Here is a 16156-nt window from a genome sequence, read left to right as displayed (position 1 = left end):
CACTACATGAAGGACAATTGACTAGATCTAGATGCAAGAACCTACAGTCCACTCGAAAACAACAGGTCCCTGCTTTCTGAGAAGGGGAATCAATGATGCAAACTGTGCATTATCAGAAATGCTGTTGTGGTTATAGTTGCTGGCTGTCAAAGTCCCTGTCACAGACTTAATTTCTGCCTCCAGCAAATTTTTATCATTCAGCATTTGTGATATCTGGAAGGTTATGTGACTTAACTATTTGCATAATATTGAAATTTTCTATGTAAGGACAAATAGGACTACTCTCTACTAAGGCTGACTGCTCTGCTCTGTGGGTAGTTTCTGTGTGTACTCAACAGACATGCTTTCAGTATGAATTGTTAGTTCTTGTTGAAAACCATCCTGTCATTATTGGTACTCTAATCTGTGTTGTACATCACTTTATTATAGTATGAAAGTTTTTATCTGTGTTTATAATACTGTAAACAGAGTTCCTTGTATGGTAGAGTACTTGATATTTCTTGCTTCTCATTTCATCCTCTTCCATAAACTGACTTTTTCTTATAACCATTGCACTATGTTGTTTCCTGTGTAGTATTTTTTATGTAATTCTATATTTCATACTTGCCATAGTTGTGATATATAATTATTTAATTAAATAGAGCAAAATATTTATGTACAGATGCAGAGAAACAACATACAATCAACCTGTTTCTGGGGTTATTTGTACCTGATGAGAGTCGGCCTCCTATATGGGAAATGGCAACTGACTACTATTTGCATCACAAGCTAGACATTCCAAATAAACGTGCACGCAGCCAGTGGTGGGATACAAGTGCAGTGCAGTTCCTTCCACGTGCATATGAAGAAGTGAATAAACGCTGCCGTCAGTTAGTACCCATTTCAAGTCCACATGATGAAGCTGTTGACAGTTATGCTGACTATTATCGCCCCCATGAACTGAGTGTACTGTGCAGCACTTTTGCTTTCAAAATTAGCCATTCTGTAAGGTAAGTAATAATCATTTTTGAATATTTCCCATTTATTGGTCTGATGCACAAACGTTTCCCATTTCTCCAAATTAAAAGAAAAGGAAAGAAAAATGAGGAGAAATATTGATTAAAGATGATGTGAATATTTTTTTAAATTGTTACTAAATGTAGCAATGGAAAATTTCAGATTGAATGAAATATATGTGTGCTCAGCAAATTGAAGAGGCTCTGGGAACAGTCAGAAAAATTGTTAAGCATTCAAAGTCCTTCTTCAGAGCTAACAAACTAGCACATATAATTCACGCACATAATACCACTTTTTTCAATTCTGCTATTTGACAGGGATGAGTAACAGTCTTGGCTGTGGTCATTAATGGGAAAGTGTAGGATACATAGAATGGGGGGGAGGACTAGGAAAGATCGTGCTGGAGAGAAATAGTTGTACTGTAACAATTGCTATCCCATTTCATATCATTCTATCTGTTTTTTATCTCCCTGTGGCAGTCATATTCATTTTAGTATTGCTGATGGCATCACATCCCACATCCGATGTACCTGTTTCTCAGTCAAGATCAAGTCTTTTACTTTCAGTTTCTCCAGTTTGTTATCATACCCCCATGTTGTCCATTTGTATATCCATACACACAGTATCTAATCCTTTGTTCATCAAGCCCACTGCAATTCTAAATATATGATTTACTAATAATTTTTTGTTATTTCTTATTGCTATGCATTTTCTCCTCTGATTTCTGTGACACAAGTAGCCATTCACTTATTTTAATATCACTAAATTACTGTATGAGCAGTGGAAGATCTAGAATGGGGTAACAACTTGAATTAGAATAGATTGCTGCTCACCACATTGAGGAGATGCTGAGTAGCAGACTCGTGCCACACAATGCCTCCTCTATGTAGTGGGTAGCAATCCGTTCTAATTCATATAATTTATTCATCGCCGTGACTTCTTTGAAAACCATCACTTTTGATATTAGGTATCAGGGAGACATCTGTTTCTTCATTTAGTTTATGAAGAAATTTTAACCATACGTAAATGCTGTCAGTGCCCAAGCACTTGTTGATAACACAGGATCTAAAATTGGGGATAACAGTGCAAAAGCAGAAATGCTTCTTGAAATGTACCTTTAACAAGGAAATACAGAATGACTATTCCAGTTTAATTCTCACACAGTTGGAAAGATGGGTGATATATACGAGGGTTGGAATTTAAATAGTGGCAACTTTATGTATTCACAAACGATACAAAAGAGTTACATGTTTGCACCTATTACTGTCCTTCAGAGTAGTCACCAGCATTGTGTAGAACCCGCTGCCAGTGATGTGGAAGGCGTAGTATACCGTTAGCAGAGCCTGTTCTATTGATGGTGCAAATGGCGGTCTACTACCTGTGAAATCTCTGGAACAGTTCTGAAGTAAGTGCCACAAAGTGGTTCCTTCATCTTCGTAACCAAATCAAAGTCACAAGGACTTAAGTACAAGGAGTATGGTGGATGGTACAGTACTTCCCTTCCCATCGACGGAACAGAGCAGCCAAAGATTGTGCTGTATCCGCCGCACATTGTCATGCAAATTGATGTGTGGATTGTCCAGAAAGTGTCGGTGCTTCTTTCGAAAAGCTGGTCACAGGTGACTTAAGTCCTTGTGACTTTGATTTGATTCTGAAGATGAAGAAACCACTTTGTGGCATTTGCTTCAGAACTGTTCCAGAGATTCAACAGGCAGTAGACTGCTCCATTTCACACCATCAACATACAGAACAGGCTCTGCTAACGGTGTACTACACCTTCCACATCACTGTCAATGGGTGCTACACAATGCTGGGGACTACTTTGAAGGACAGTAACAGGTGCAAATATGTAGCTCTTTTGTATCGGTTGTGAATAAATAGTTGCCACTATTTAAGTTCCAACCCTTGTAGATAATAATGTCACTGATGTTGGGAAATGCCTAAAATAATTAAAATTAAGCAAGGTTCTAGGGCATGATGGAATCCCTGTCAAATCCTATGCATAGTTTGTAGCTGAATTAGTCCATTTTAACCATAATATGTCATGGATAGTTGGAAAAGAAGGTCAAACCTGTTGACAGGAAGGGTGGAGAAGTGATCACAAGACTGTCATCTGATCTCAGTTACATATGTTTGACAGAAATGTGCAATGTTAATGGTAGTATATGTAAATACCTCATAGATTTGTGTACTGTTCTTGCTGTGGATGGCTGAAAGATCAGTTCTTGTTTTGTGTGTATTTCAAATATCCATCTTTTTCATCCTAATGCATTTCATGCTTTTATTTTAGTTTCATACTTTCTCCAATCTGGGAGATATAAAAGGTATATTTTATCATGTATTAATCTTATTGGGTGTTTATTTTATAGGGATTTTATGCCAAATTTTACAACAAACTTTAGTCCATTTGCTGTGCGTGTTCGACCAGGACGCCGCAGAGAAGAAATGGGAGCCAAAGGAAGTTCTATGAAAAACCCATCTCTCTCTGGTCAGAGCTCTAGTAGTTCCACCACATCGAGTGCAAGGTAAGTGATAGTCTTTCTGAAAGTATTCGAAATTGGCCTTCTGAAAATGTTAAAAATTTGCAACATACTGAAACAAAGAGAAAAATGTTCACGAGCTATCTAGAGAAAATTCTAGAGTAAACAGATTAACGTGTAAGAAACTTGAATTTTGTAGTCTAGGAATCTTTCTAGCCCCATAAAACGGTTATGACAGAGTAGCTGCCCACAGTGGTATTGATACTGTTTTTTTAAAGAGAATTGTGCTTCTGCATCAGTTTTGATAAAGTGTATCTAAACTGACTTTTTCATCACAATGCTGTTCAGTAGAGGAGCACATTGATGTTCCTCTTCTCCACTTTGGAAAACCCTACCAAAATTCTTTGTTTGTAGATACTGTTTCTGTATCATATTGTTAGACATAAAAAAAACAGTATGGCCATGATGAACCAAAGTTTATTCTTCATCCACATACAAGTGAACAACATTTGAGAACATAGACACAAATATATAAATGATCCAGGCACTGACACAAGCCGTTTCTAACCCTGAGTATGAACACAATATGAGAGTGAGTTCCTGCTGCATTATTGTTATAAAATGGACAACTCCAGTAGACAGCGTGGCAGATGCTGTACCGTGTGCACAAGTTGTGTGGCCTACCACGGGGATCCTCTGGAGGCTGGTCCATGCAGATGCTATTGGCAGAACATTTGAACTGTATCACACCTGCAGCCTAGTGCTGCAGTGCATTGACAACTATTACATAAAGGATTATAGCACCCCTCTCCCCTTGGGGAAAGGATGCTCCACTGAGGCTTGTGTCAGGGTGAGTGTTGGAACACCCATGGCCTCTCTGGCAGACATTACAAGTAGTGATGGCAGCAGCAGAAGGAGATCCCAGGCTGGAATCAATTATTAGGGGCAGAACTTGCACATCCATGGACATGTGCAGCAGCCCCCCCCTTCCCCGCTCCCTCCCACGTAGTCTCAGGTAACTGAAGCTACACTGCAAACAGCATCACCAGTACATGGCGGGAGTGGTGACTGGGTGGGGGGTAAGGAGGAGGCTGGGGTGGGGAGAGGGAGGGATAGTAGGGTAGGGGTGGGGGACAGTGAAGTGCTGCTGGGGAGTGTGCAGGGACAAGGTGGAGAGAGGGTAGGGCAGCCATGTGCAGTCGGGAGTGTTGTGCATTTTGGCAGGGAACAAACCACATATTTATGCTTAGGGGGAGCTGTAAATTGCTCCAAAATTTGATTATGCTGCTTATAGTAACTTGCCAAATGTTGAGTAACAGGATACAATGCTGAAGATACCAAACCCACATAAGATTGTGAATTCAGTAAAGTCACGGCTGCACCCACATCCACTTGTAGTCTGAGCTCATTGCCCATCACTCGCACATTGATAAACTGTTTGTTATGATTCGTAAACATTGAAGACACACAATTAACATCCATTTCCATGTCTGCAGGAGGAGGTTGGGAACTACATACAGATGCTATATGTATTTTTTCCCTACAGTTGTTGCTAGTTATCTAGCACCTAGGGCACAAGGTCCTGTCACGTTGCACAAAAGAGTATGCACAAGATAAGAGCATTGAAAAGACACACACACTGGTCACTCAGCTATGTACGTGGATTTTATAGCTTCAGTGTTGTACTATAAATTAATGATACTATTTGTAATATGGTTGTTGGATTCTGCAGGTGTTTTTAACTACAATAAAACACAAAAGGATGTTATTAAAACTGTTTGTAATCTTCAAATAATTATATATTAGTTTAAATTTTAGTAGGATTTTACACTATTTGTTTGAGCTAAATGGTGCACAGACCCTCAACCTGGAATTTCTCAACACACAGAATTGGAAAATTGATTGATGACATTAAATTCAGTTGTTAAGCAAATTCTTTAGAGCCAACTTGACAATAACTCAGTTCCCCATAATAGCTAGCCTCATTTTAACCACTGTATAGTAAAAGAATTATTCCTCTCTGACTTTATTATTAAAACTGTCTTTAAGTGTCTTTCAGACTTATGTTAGTGTTATGTTTGTAAAAGAATCCAAACTGTGGCAAACTGCTCACTAGTACCACTGTTTTTCCCAGTTGTCATATCAGAACTTTTGACAAAGAACATCCATTGTCCATGGACTACATGTCATCCCAAGATGTATTCAAGATTCCTTATCTGCTCTATATACTCTAAAGCCCCACCAGAAATGCAACAAATATTTTCAACTCTCAGAATGCTCAAATTGTTTCCTGAATAAACCCATCAATCACAATTTCAGTGGAAGGTGATACAATTCTTCTGCTGCATACTGGGGCATGGAAAAAGAGATGTAAACAACATTCCTATAGAGTGCTGGCATAGTATACTTATACTACTGTAATAAGTAGGTATAACTTTTACTCAAACAATACACAGAACTTCATCAATACTTTTAGAAATATGATTCCAAAAAAAAGTAGCTAACTGAGGTCAAGGTTGCTTCAGATGTTTGAAATCCCACCCTTCAGCCGAAAGCTTGTGGCAGTCTTTTCGTTGAGTCTGTCTGTGACTGAATATCCCCTCTATATGGTAAGTAGCAATCTTTTCGTAGTATTGTCAATATATGCATCAGCTATAGAAGAAGTAGAAAAGAGAGAAATTGTACGCATGGTCTCTGATTTGATATAGCTAAAATTTAATTAACCAAGGTACATATTAAAAATGGTGTATGTCAAATAAAAGAATGAAAGGGGTAAATGTAAGATACAACATTTGAAACAGTAAATTTTAGGGATATTTTCAGAGGAAGATTAGATAGCAGTATAAGAAACCAAACAAATGATGGAGAACAATATTGGAACGCTCTCAGAATAGTATGTCTGAAAATAATGAATGAGGCACTTGGACCAAATTAAAAACAAGGATTAAACATTTGGACTGAGAAATTAAGGGAACATTATAAATAAAAACAAACAAGATAAATTAAGGTGTTTAAATAACAAGGTAATTGATAATTCTGAGGGGATTCTTGAACCAAGCAAACATAAAGCTTTGAGCAGTGTTAAGTGATTAAAAGTTGACATGACTGGAGTGCAAAGATTTGGATTTAAAATTTTTCAGAAATTAACGGGGTGAAACAATATGTCAGGCCAGAATATTTGTTACATTGGATGAAGGGTTAATCAGTTATTACAAATAGATGTTTACTAGTGGAGAGGAACCACATTACACAGATTGTAAGACAGTCAATGCATTACACAAATATAAATGTGGTGGAAGCACTTGAGAATGATAAAGTTAGTTTATCCATGGTGACTGCTGAATTCCATGGCCATTGTTCTATTAAAAACTGTTGAGATCTCCCTCAGAAGTTGATGGTATCAACAGTGAAGGCAAAAACTATGCAATCCTAAAATGGGAAGAGAGATTTCTACAACTATTAGATTATATTCAAAGCTATGAGCAAATTTAGCATGAATGGAGAATGCTGAACATCATTGATATATATGAGAAATTCAGTAGAAAGATTTTCAAAATAACAGGGACATGGCACAATTGAATATCATCTACAAAGTATATGAACCATAATTAAATCACAATTGCAACTGGCAGAAGAAAACAAACTGCAGAAAGAAAAACATGGATTCAGAAAGGGAAAGTCATCTACTGATGGCCAATATTTGTAATTTCGAAAAAGTGGGGAAAAGATCTTCCTGTGTTTGTTATTTTTTCAGTTATGAAAAACCATATGACAAGGTCAACAGACAAAGATTACGGAAGACATTAGAGCCATATGACATGCTAGATCTTTTTAAAAAATGACATTAAGTCTCTTTAGGTTAATACAATCACAATCATTAATAATTATTTTCTAAAAATTAATCAAAGACCTAAACAAAGATTTTTCTTTTATACTTTTTAACATTTATATGATACAGTCACACAGAAATAACATTTGTGTAATACAATCACACTGGAATGGGAACAAAAATACCAATTTGGTCAAAATAAGTAAATAGTATCCCATATAATGATGATGAAGTACAATGAGCTTATTCTACAAACCATATCCAAGGATATATGACAAAATTAAACAAGATATCAAAAGCTACAATGTGAATTTTTCAGCAAATACAATGAAAGCCAATACCATAAAAAGGGTATGAATGATTGTAGATAACCAAACAATACAACAGACAAATTCATTCAGATATTTGTGATGTGAAATATCAATTTATAATAAATTATGAGTCAGAATTTCTGGTGATACTTACCTTCAGGAGGCAAAATGTGTAGCTTTGTTGACTGACCCAAATAAAAGTTGTGGTGACTACATGAGATTGCATGCTTGGCATGCACGATCAGCTGATTGCAATCAAATGTCAAGGAGTTTGTGTGCCGGATACTTGGAGCACTGCCTGATGCTTATTCCTTGTTGTGTTGCGGATGCTCTATGAATTCGGTGGTTTAGTGATTAATTATTCTGTTGTTCTTGACTAGTAACTAGTTCTTACACTACTGTTGAAGGAAGTAATTATTCATATTCTCTCTCCTGTTTGAGTTTATTACACAGAATAGCTGGAAGCAACTTATGTTAACTCACAGCAACAAATTGTTGAATGCAATAACTGCCATCCATAGTCCTCATGATGAGCATGTCAAAATAAGCCGTGGCCTTGTGTCCCTATGAGATTAGCAACACTGATGACCCTGATGTGATTGTGCCCAAGAATATGGGTTACAAGAGATGGTATTGTGTTGCACAACAGAAACTTGATGGATAACGACACACCCGTTACTTCAGGACTGGCAGTATGACTTCCACCATTTTGGCCAAGCAACCCCACACTGTGGTTTGCACAGGTGGAGGCAAGTTTTCTGTGTTTTGGAATAATGACAGATTATACCAAATTTGCACTAATGGTTAGTCAGCTCGATCACAGGTATGCAGCGGAGGTACAAAATGTTATAACAGCGCCACCGGAGACAGACAAAAAGCTGAACTTGTACATCGAGCGTCCACCTTGCAGGAAGAGAGGTTATGACAAGGCCTCACCCAGTGCGATATAGGTATCAAAAAGCCTTCACAACACCTTCACCACCTACGAAGCGAGGTTGGCAAGCACACCGTCCTGGACAAGCTACTACACATACTATGAAGCAGCAGACTACCAGAACAAGTCAAGGCCACAATTACATCTCAGATTGAAATGCCTCTGGACATTGTGGCTGATCTGATAAAGGATACCATTGTACCTGACAGTAATGTGCAACAGTACTTCGGCAGATGCTAAATCCGATTGCGACAAGTTGACAGAAAAAGTTACGGCACTGGAGCAGAAGATGAATGATGGCCTGTTGAACAAACACCATAAGCAAACACTTGAGTGAACTTCTTGCTGACTGCCATGTTACAGGTAGGTATCAACGGAGATGGCAGATTTGTTATGCATCCAATGCTCCTCGTCGTGATCTACATCTACATCTACATCTACATCCATACTCCGCAAGCCACCTGACGATGTGTGGCGGAAGGTACCATGAGTACCTATATCGGTTCTCCCTTCTATTCCAGTCTCGTATTGTTCGTGGAAAGAAGGATAGTCGGTATGCTTCTGTGTGGGCTCTAATCGCTATCATTTTATCCTCATAGTCTCTTCGCGAGATATACGTAGGAGGGAGCAATATACTGCTTGACTCTTCGGTGAAGGTATGTTCTCGAAACTTTAACAAAAGCCCGTACCGAGCTACTGAGCACCTCTCCTGCAGAGTCTTCCACTGGAGTTTATCTATCATCTCTGTAACGCTTTCGCGATTACCAAATGATCCTGTAAAAGCGCGCTGCTCTCCGTTGGATCTTCTCTATCTCCTCTATCAACCCTATCTGGTACGGATCCCACACTGCTGAGCAGTATTCAAGCAGTGGGCGAACAAGCATACTGTAACCTACTTCCTTTGTTTTCGGATTGCATTTCCTTAGGATTCTTCCAATGAATCTCAGTCTGGCATCTGCTTTACCGACGACCAACTTTATATGATCATTCCATTTTAAATCACTCCTAATGCATACTCCCAGATAATTTATGGAATTAACTGCTTCCAGTTGCTGACCTGCTATTTTGTAGCTGAATGATAAGGGATCTATCTTTCTATGTATTCGCAGCACATTACACTTGTCTACATTGAGATTTAATTGCCATTCCCTGCATCATGCGTCAATTCGCTGCAGATCCTCCTGCATTTCAGTACAATTTTCCATTGTTATAACCTCTCGATACACCACAGCATCATCTGCAAAAAGCCTCAGTGAACTTCCGATGTCATCCACAAGGTCATTTATGTATATTGTGAATAGCAATCACTCTTACTTCAGAAGACTTCTCTCCATTGAGAATGACATGCTGCGTTCTGTTATCTAGGAACTCTTCAATCCAATCACACAATTGGTCTGATAGTCGATATACTCTTACTTTGTTCATTAAATGACTGTGGGGAACTGTATCGAACACCTTGCGGAAGTCAAGAAACACGGCTTCTACCTGTGAACCCGTGTCTATGGCCCTCTGAGTCTCGTGGACGAATAGCGTGAGCTGGGTTTCACACAACCATCTTTTTCGAAACCCATGCTGATTCCTACAGAGTAGATTTCTAGTCTCCAGAAAAGTCATTATACTCGAACATAATACGTGTTCCAAAATTCTACAACTGATCGACGTTAGAGATATAGGTCTATAGTTCTGCACATCTGTTCGACATCCCTTCTTGAAAACAGGGATGACCTGTGCCATTTTCCAATCCTTTGGAACGCTACGCTCTTCTAGAGACCTACAGTACATCGCTGCAAGAAGGGGGGCAAGTTCCTTCGCGTACTATGTGTAAAATCGAACTGATATCCCATCAGGTCCAGTGGCCTTTCCTGTTTTGAGCGATTTTAATTGTTTCTCTATCCCTCTGTCGTCTATTTCGATATCTACCATTTTGACATCTGTGCGACAATCTAGAGAAGGAACTACAGTGCTGTCTTCCTCTGTGAAACAGCTTTGGAAAAAGACATTTAGTATTTCGGCCTTTAGTCTGTCATCCTCTGTTTCAGTACTATTTTGGTCACAGAATGTCTGGACATTTTGTTTTGATCCACCTACCACTTTGACATAAGACAAAAATTTCTTAGGATTTTCTGCAAAGTCAGTACATGGAACTTTACTCTCGAATTCATTGAAAGCCTCTCGCATAGCCCTCCTCACACTACATTTCGCTTCGCGTAAATTTTGTTTGTCTGCAAGGCTTTGGCTATGTTTATGTTTGCTGTGAAGTTCCCTTTGCTCCCGCAGCAGTTTTCTAACTCGGTTGTTGTACCACGGTGGCTCTTTTCCATCTCTTACGATCTTGCTTGGCACATACTCATCTAACGCATATTGTATGATGGTTTTGAACTTTGTCCACTGATCCGCAACACTATCTGTACTTGAGACAAAACTTTTGTGTTGAGCCGTCAGGTACTCTGTAATCTACTTTTTGTCACTTTTGCTAAACAGAAAAATCTTCCTACCTTTTTTAATATTTCTATTTACGGCTGAAATCATCGATGCAGTAACTCACAAGCATCTAACATATGTGGGTATCATCAGCGGTTCAGTGATTAAGCACATAAATGTAATCTGCCATGCATACATGTTAACCTTAAGCGCCAGGCAGAAGTCTGTGCATCAAATTGTTCCTCTGCTCACCTGTTTATGGCTGATCACAAATTTTTGTTCGACAAAGGATAGGACTTGAGTATTTTACTGAGAGACAAACTGCAAAACTGCCACCCAGTCACAAACTTCAGACTGTCAGTGCCTAACAGCTTCACCATCCAGATGTACGGCATGCAACATGTGGAGCTAGATCTGAGATTTCGATGTGCCTCTGCATGGAATTTCCTTGGCGTGGATGTGGCAGAGCCAATAATCGGGATGGATCTCCTAGTGCACTACTTCCTGCTCCCAGGTGTCGCCAACGTCCGCTTGCTGGAAACTGTTACTGGGCTGCCTATGGGCAGGTTCTGACACCACATAGCTGGCTATGTCAGCCAGGTTGCAGGATGAGAGTACACCAAACTACTCAACCAGTTTCCGTCACTCACAAGGCCTCCCGGTGCCCCACAACAGGTATGCCATGATACTGTCCATTCTGTCAACACCACAGGAAGCCCCCTGGTGCCATGTAGGCCTAGATGGCTGGCTCCAGTCAGATGCACCATTGTGAAAGTGGAATTTGATACCATGCTGGCCGAAGGCATCGTTTGCCTGTCCAGTAGTCCATGGTTGTCACCCCTTCATCTTGTACCCAAGAAGAATGGTGCATGGCAGCTATGCAGTGATTACCGTGCCTTAAATGCTAGGACCATCCCTGACCATTACCTTGTGCCATGTCTGAAAGACTAAAGTCACACATTAAATGGAGAAGAAGTGTTCAGCATGCTTAATGGTGCCAAGGCGTACACCCAGGTCCCTGCTGCTGAACAAGAGATTCCTAAAATGGCCATTATAACACCTTTTGGCCTGTTTGTAAATTTATTTATGGCCTTCAGCTCGAGCAATGTGGCACAAATGTGGCAGTGGTTTATAGACTCAGGGCTACAAGGCTTACTGAATTGTTTTGCACACTTGGATGACATCCTCATCTGTTCAGAAACACTGGAGAAACACGAGTGTCTGGCCGCACACAGTATCATCCTAAATGTTTCTAAGTGTGTGTTTGATCAAACTGAAGTACTTTCTTGGGCCATCAAATTTCATTGGTGGGATCATGCACCTTACCCGAAAAGGTTGGGGCCATATTAAATACTCCACATCTGGTAACGGCAAAGGAACTACACAGATTTCTTGGCATGCTCAACTTATACTGCTGCCACCTACCGCAGGCAGTCGAATTGCAGGAGCCACTCACAGCTGGACTGACCAGTCCAAACGCAAAAGGCAAAGCACTCTTGCAATGGACACCGTCAATGACTGATGCATTTGGAGCTCCCAAAAAGGGATTGCGGACGCTGCACTCCTTGCTCATCCAGCGGCAGATGCATCCTTGGCACTAGTAGTGGATGCTAGCCAGGCAGAGATAGTGAGGCAGGGCTTCAACTCAAACTCATAAATGTGCCAAGAAAAGATGTGCAATTATTCTGTGACACCACCACTCAAAAGACTCACCCATATGTGCCAGCAGAGCTCTGAAAGCACGTCTTTCATGGCCTTCGCAACCTGTGTCACCCAGGAATCAGGGCAACCACTTAACTTATCTCTGTGCATTACGTATGGAATAGGCTACAGAAGGATTGCCAGCAATGGGCTTGCACATGCCTAGGCTGACAGTGTAGTAAAGTTTCATGCCATGTCCATGTGCCCATCATAAACTTTCCAGAGACAACTAAGAAATTTGCCAGTGTTCACACTGACATCATGGGACACATGCCGCTGTCAGATGGGCAACACTATTTGCTAACAATCATAGACAGATTTATGCGTTGGCCAGAAGTGATCTCAGTGGACAACACCTCCACAGAGACGCTGGCAGTGGCATTTGTGTCTCAGTGGGTTGCATGTTATGGTCATCCACTATACATTACTACCGACCAAGGATGCCAGTTCAAGTTGGAGCTACTCGTGCATCTCAGAAAGTTCTACAGTGCAACCCATCATTCTGCCACCAGCTACCTTCCGGTCAGCAATGGTATGGTGGAGTGATGGCATAGATCTCTTAAGACGGCGGTCATGTGTTATGACTCCAAGTAGACCGTAGCCTTACCATTTGTTTACCATGGTTTATGGCAAGACACTGCAGCTGGAGAATTTGTCGATATACTTGCCTCGATGGAGGACGATTCACATTGCTGGATTTCATAGCGCAGCTGAGATAGCGCATCTCTCAAATCCAGCCCTGGCCAGCATCACATAATGGCTCACAACCAAAATTTGTGCCAAGAAGTTGTCTTAACAGTACCACGTCCATGCTCCATAGAGATGGCTTCAGACCAGCACTTACGCCTCCTTATACTGGCGGCCCCCACCATGTTGTGGACCATTCTGACAAGACATTGGACATTTTAATCACTGGCAAATGGCACACCATTTCCACTGACTGTGTAAAGCCTGCATTTGTTTTAGAAATTCACTCACTACTCCCCAGCCATGTCACCTGCCTCAGCTGTTGTCTGAAAACAATTGGCTGCCTTCCATCTCTCCAGTGCCACTGCCACTATGCCAAACAAGGTCTGGTCACCATGTAAATTTTCCTTCAAGATTCTGAGATGACGCCAAGCCTGGTGGACGCTCTGCTTCTACATGGGGCCTGGTGTGATGACTGTGTGAGATTTTGCTATTGGTATGCGTGATCAGCTGATCACCACCTTGTATCAAGGAGTAGATATGCCTGCCAGTTGGAGCACTGCCTCGCACTTATTCCCTGCTACACTGTGAATGCTCTATGAATTCTGTAATTTAGTAATTAATTATTCTGTTGTTATTGGTTAGTAACTAGTTCTTCCAATACCGTTGAAGGAAATAAATGTTCATATTCTCTCTCCTATTTGAGTTTATTACACAGAGTAGCTGGAAGTGACTTACGTTAACTGAGAGTAATGAACTGTTGAATACAATTACTGTTACCATAGTCCATACGCTGAACATGTAAAAGTAAGCCACAGTCTCCTGTCCCTATGAGATCGGCAGCAAAGTAAATATGAGCTACTTCATAGCTTTCAGAACTAGAAATTTCTTCCTCAGGGAGAAGAGAGAGATAAGTTTGGAATGTTAAAAGAAAGGGTAGGTCACTCAGAACTCAGAATGAGAGGGGCCCACATGAATTATAGACCTGAAATTTACAATGTGTACAACTTTTACTTTTATGTGGGGCTGTCAGCTGTACTATATATTTTGCCCCCCGAAGGTGAGTTTAGGCCAGAATTTCTTTCTTACAATCTGGTAGTTTTCTCTGTTGAAATATCAATTTACTTCAACAGCCCAGATTCAGAGAAAAACACACAAAAATACAATAGAATGAATGAATATATAAAAGGATACTTGGGGGAAAATATGAAGAAAGAGCCAAGAACAAGATTTCATAATGTTGCATCAAAACCTGCAATTCAGTATGCAATTATAACATAGATTCTGAAAGTAAATGATAAAATAAGTTTAGTTTTATGGTAAATGTGAATTTGAAAGGTGAAATTACAAAATGTTGACAGAAATGACTTGGAACTGTAAGAGTTTTTCAGAAGATGTGAAAGAGTACCAGCTAAATGTTCCAGTCTCACTAGGACTACCACTGCTAGAATTCCATTGCACACCAACAGGCTGTGGGACACAGTCCATAAAACAGTAGAGGGAGCAGTTCTTCTCGTGGCTTCTCAAAGGAAGGTTTAACCCATCCCTTGTTTTGCAACAACAACAACAACAACAACAAAAGCAAAAACAACAATTGATAGTATTGTATATTAGATAACTACACACAATCAGTAAACAGTTGAAATCTTTATTCTACAAGTTAAATTTTTTTCTTAGTCACCTCCCTCCTTCTATCTCTCAGCTTTCTTCACCTCTAACCTTTCCATTTTCCTTTCTCTTTACTAATACTACTGGTACTATTACTACTTTTGCCCAAGTTCAGTACAGGGGCTTAAGACTCGTACAGTTTCAAAGGCTCTGATTTGTGTTACAGATGTTGAAGCAATAGATATTTGGAGAACATGTCTGCAACATAAATGCAATTCTCGTATCCAGTCCCACTCTCCTATCGGATGTGGACATGTGACCTCTGGGCAATGTACTATTAGTGGAATGTGGCTCCAAGTGAAAGCAGGGAGGCTAGGCGTAAATTCCTGATATTATAAACGAGGGATCATCCATCTACAGTAGAATCGATGTGGATATTAATGTTCCCATACTGTAAAAATCGTCACTTTTAAGAAACTGAACAAGAAACTTCAGAACCAATATAACAGACTGGGAACAGCAATGAATATTTTCTCTTGAATAAACAGCTGCAGATCTCATTACTTTGCTGAAAACTGATGGACTTCATTAAAAGAAGGGTAATATGGGAAATATTTTCATCTGTTAAACACGGAGAAGAGTGGAGACAGTGAACAAGGAAGGAGTCCAAGTGAATGGACATTGAATTACAAACATCATGAGAAGAAAGGGGATCCAGTGACTGCTCATATGATAAGGCAGTCTAAAAAGGCAATACTCAAGAGCTATGATAGAGGGAAAACCACCACATAATTGTATTGGTGGTGTGAGCTGGAAAATGCCATAACACATCTGGACAACTTAAAGAGTTTGGAGGCACCAGCTTTAGATCTTTGTAGCTGGAGACAATTAGTCTTATTTCTTTCTTTTTTTTCAAAATTATATTTATTTTCATTCAATCACCCAGCAGATCTGTATATGAAAGTTAAGTTTATGTATCATTTTGCATGGGATTCCTGTAATGTTCTGTAAGAAATCTCCCGTTACATCTCCTAAGGAACCAAGTGCAATAAACAAGTTGTTTTAATCATTTCAGTTTACTTAACTGTATGATAATTAAATTTATTTATTCTTTTTCTATAGCATATGTTCCACAGAAGTTTCAGTATTATGAGATGGAAAGTTTCTACTCACCTTACAGTAGAAATGC

At 39.9% G+C, this 16156-nt stretch overlaps 1 protein-coding gene across 3 annotated transcripts in view; it reads left to right on the top strand.

Moving 5' to 3' along the window:
- The window catches only part of LOC124802708 (polyphosphoinositide phosphatase), a 177311-nt gene that overhangs the window by 149332 nt on the left and 11823 nt on the right, over positions 1–16156 (top strand). For all 3 annotated transcript variants that reach the window (XM_047263668.1, XM_047263670.1, XM_047263669.1), the window contains 2 exons: positions 662–989; positions 3366–3521. In XM_047263668.1, the coding sequence (XP_047119624.1) occupies positions 662–989; positions 3366–3521 (484 nt within the window). The remainder of the gene's footprint in view (positions 1–661; positions 990–3365; positions 3522–16156) is intronic.

This window comes from Schistocerca piceifrons, chromosome 6 (assembly GCF_021461385.2).
Source record: "Schistocerca piceifrons isolate TAMUIC-IGC-003096 chromosome 6, iqSchPice1.1, whole genome shotgun sequence".
Lineage (NCBI taxonomy): Eukaryota > Metazoa > Arthropoda > Insecta > Orthoptera > Acrididae > Schistocerca > Schistocerca piceifrons.
The sequence above is the reverse complement of the archived record's forward strand: the minus strand, read 5'-3'. Positions and strand labels throughout refer to the sequence as shown.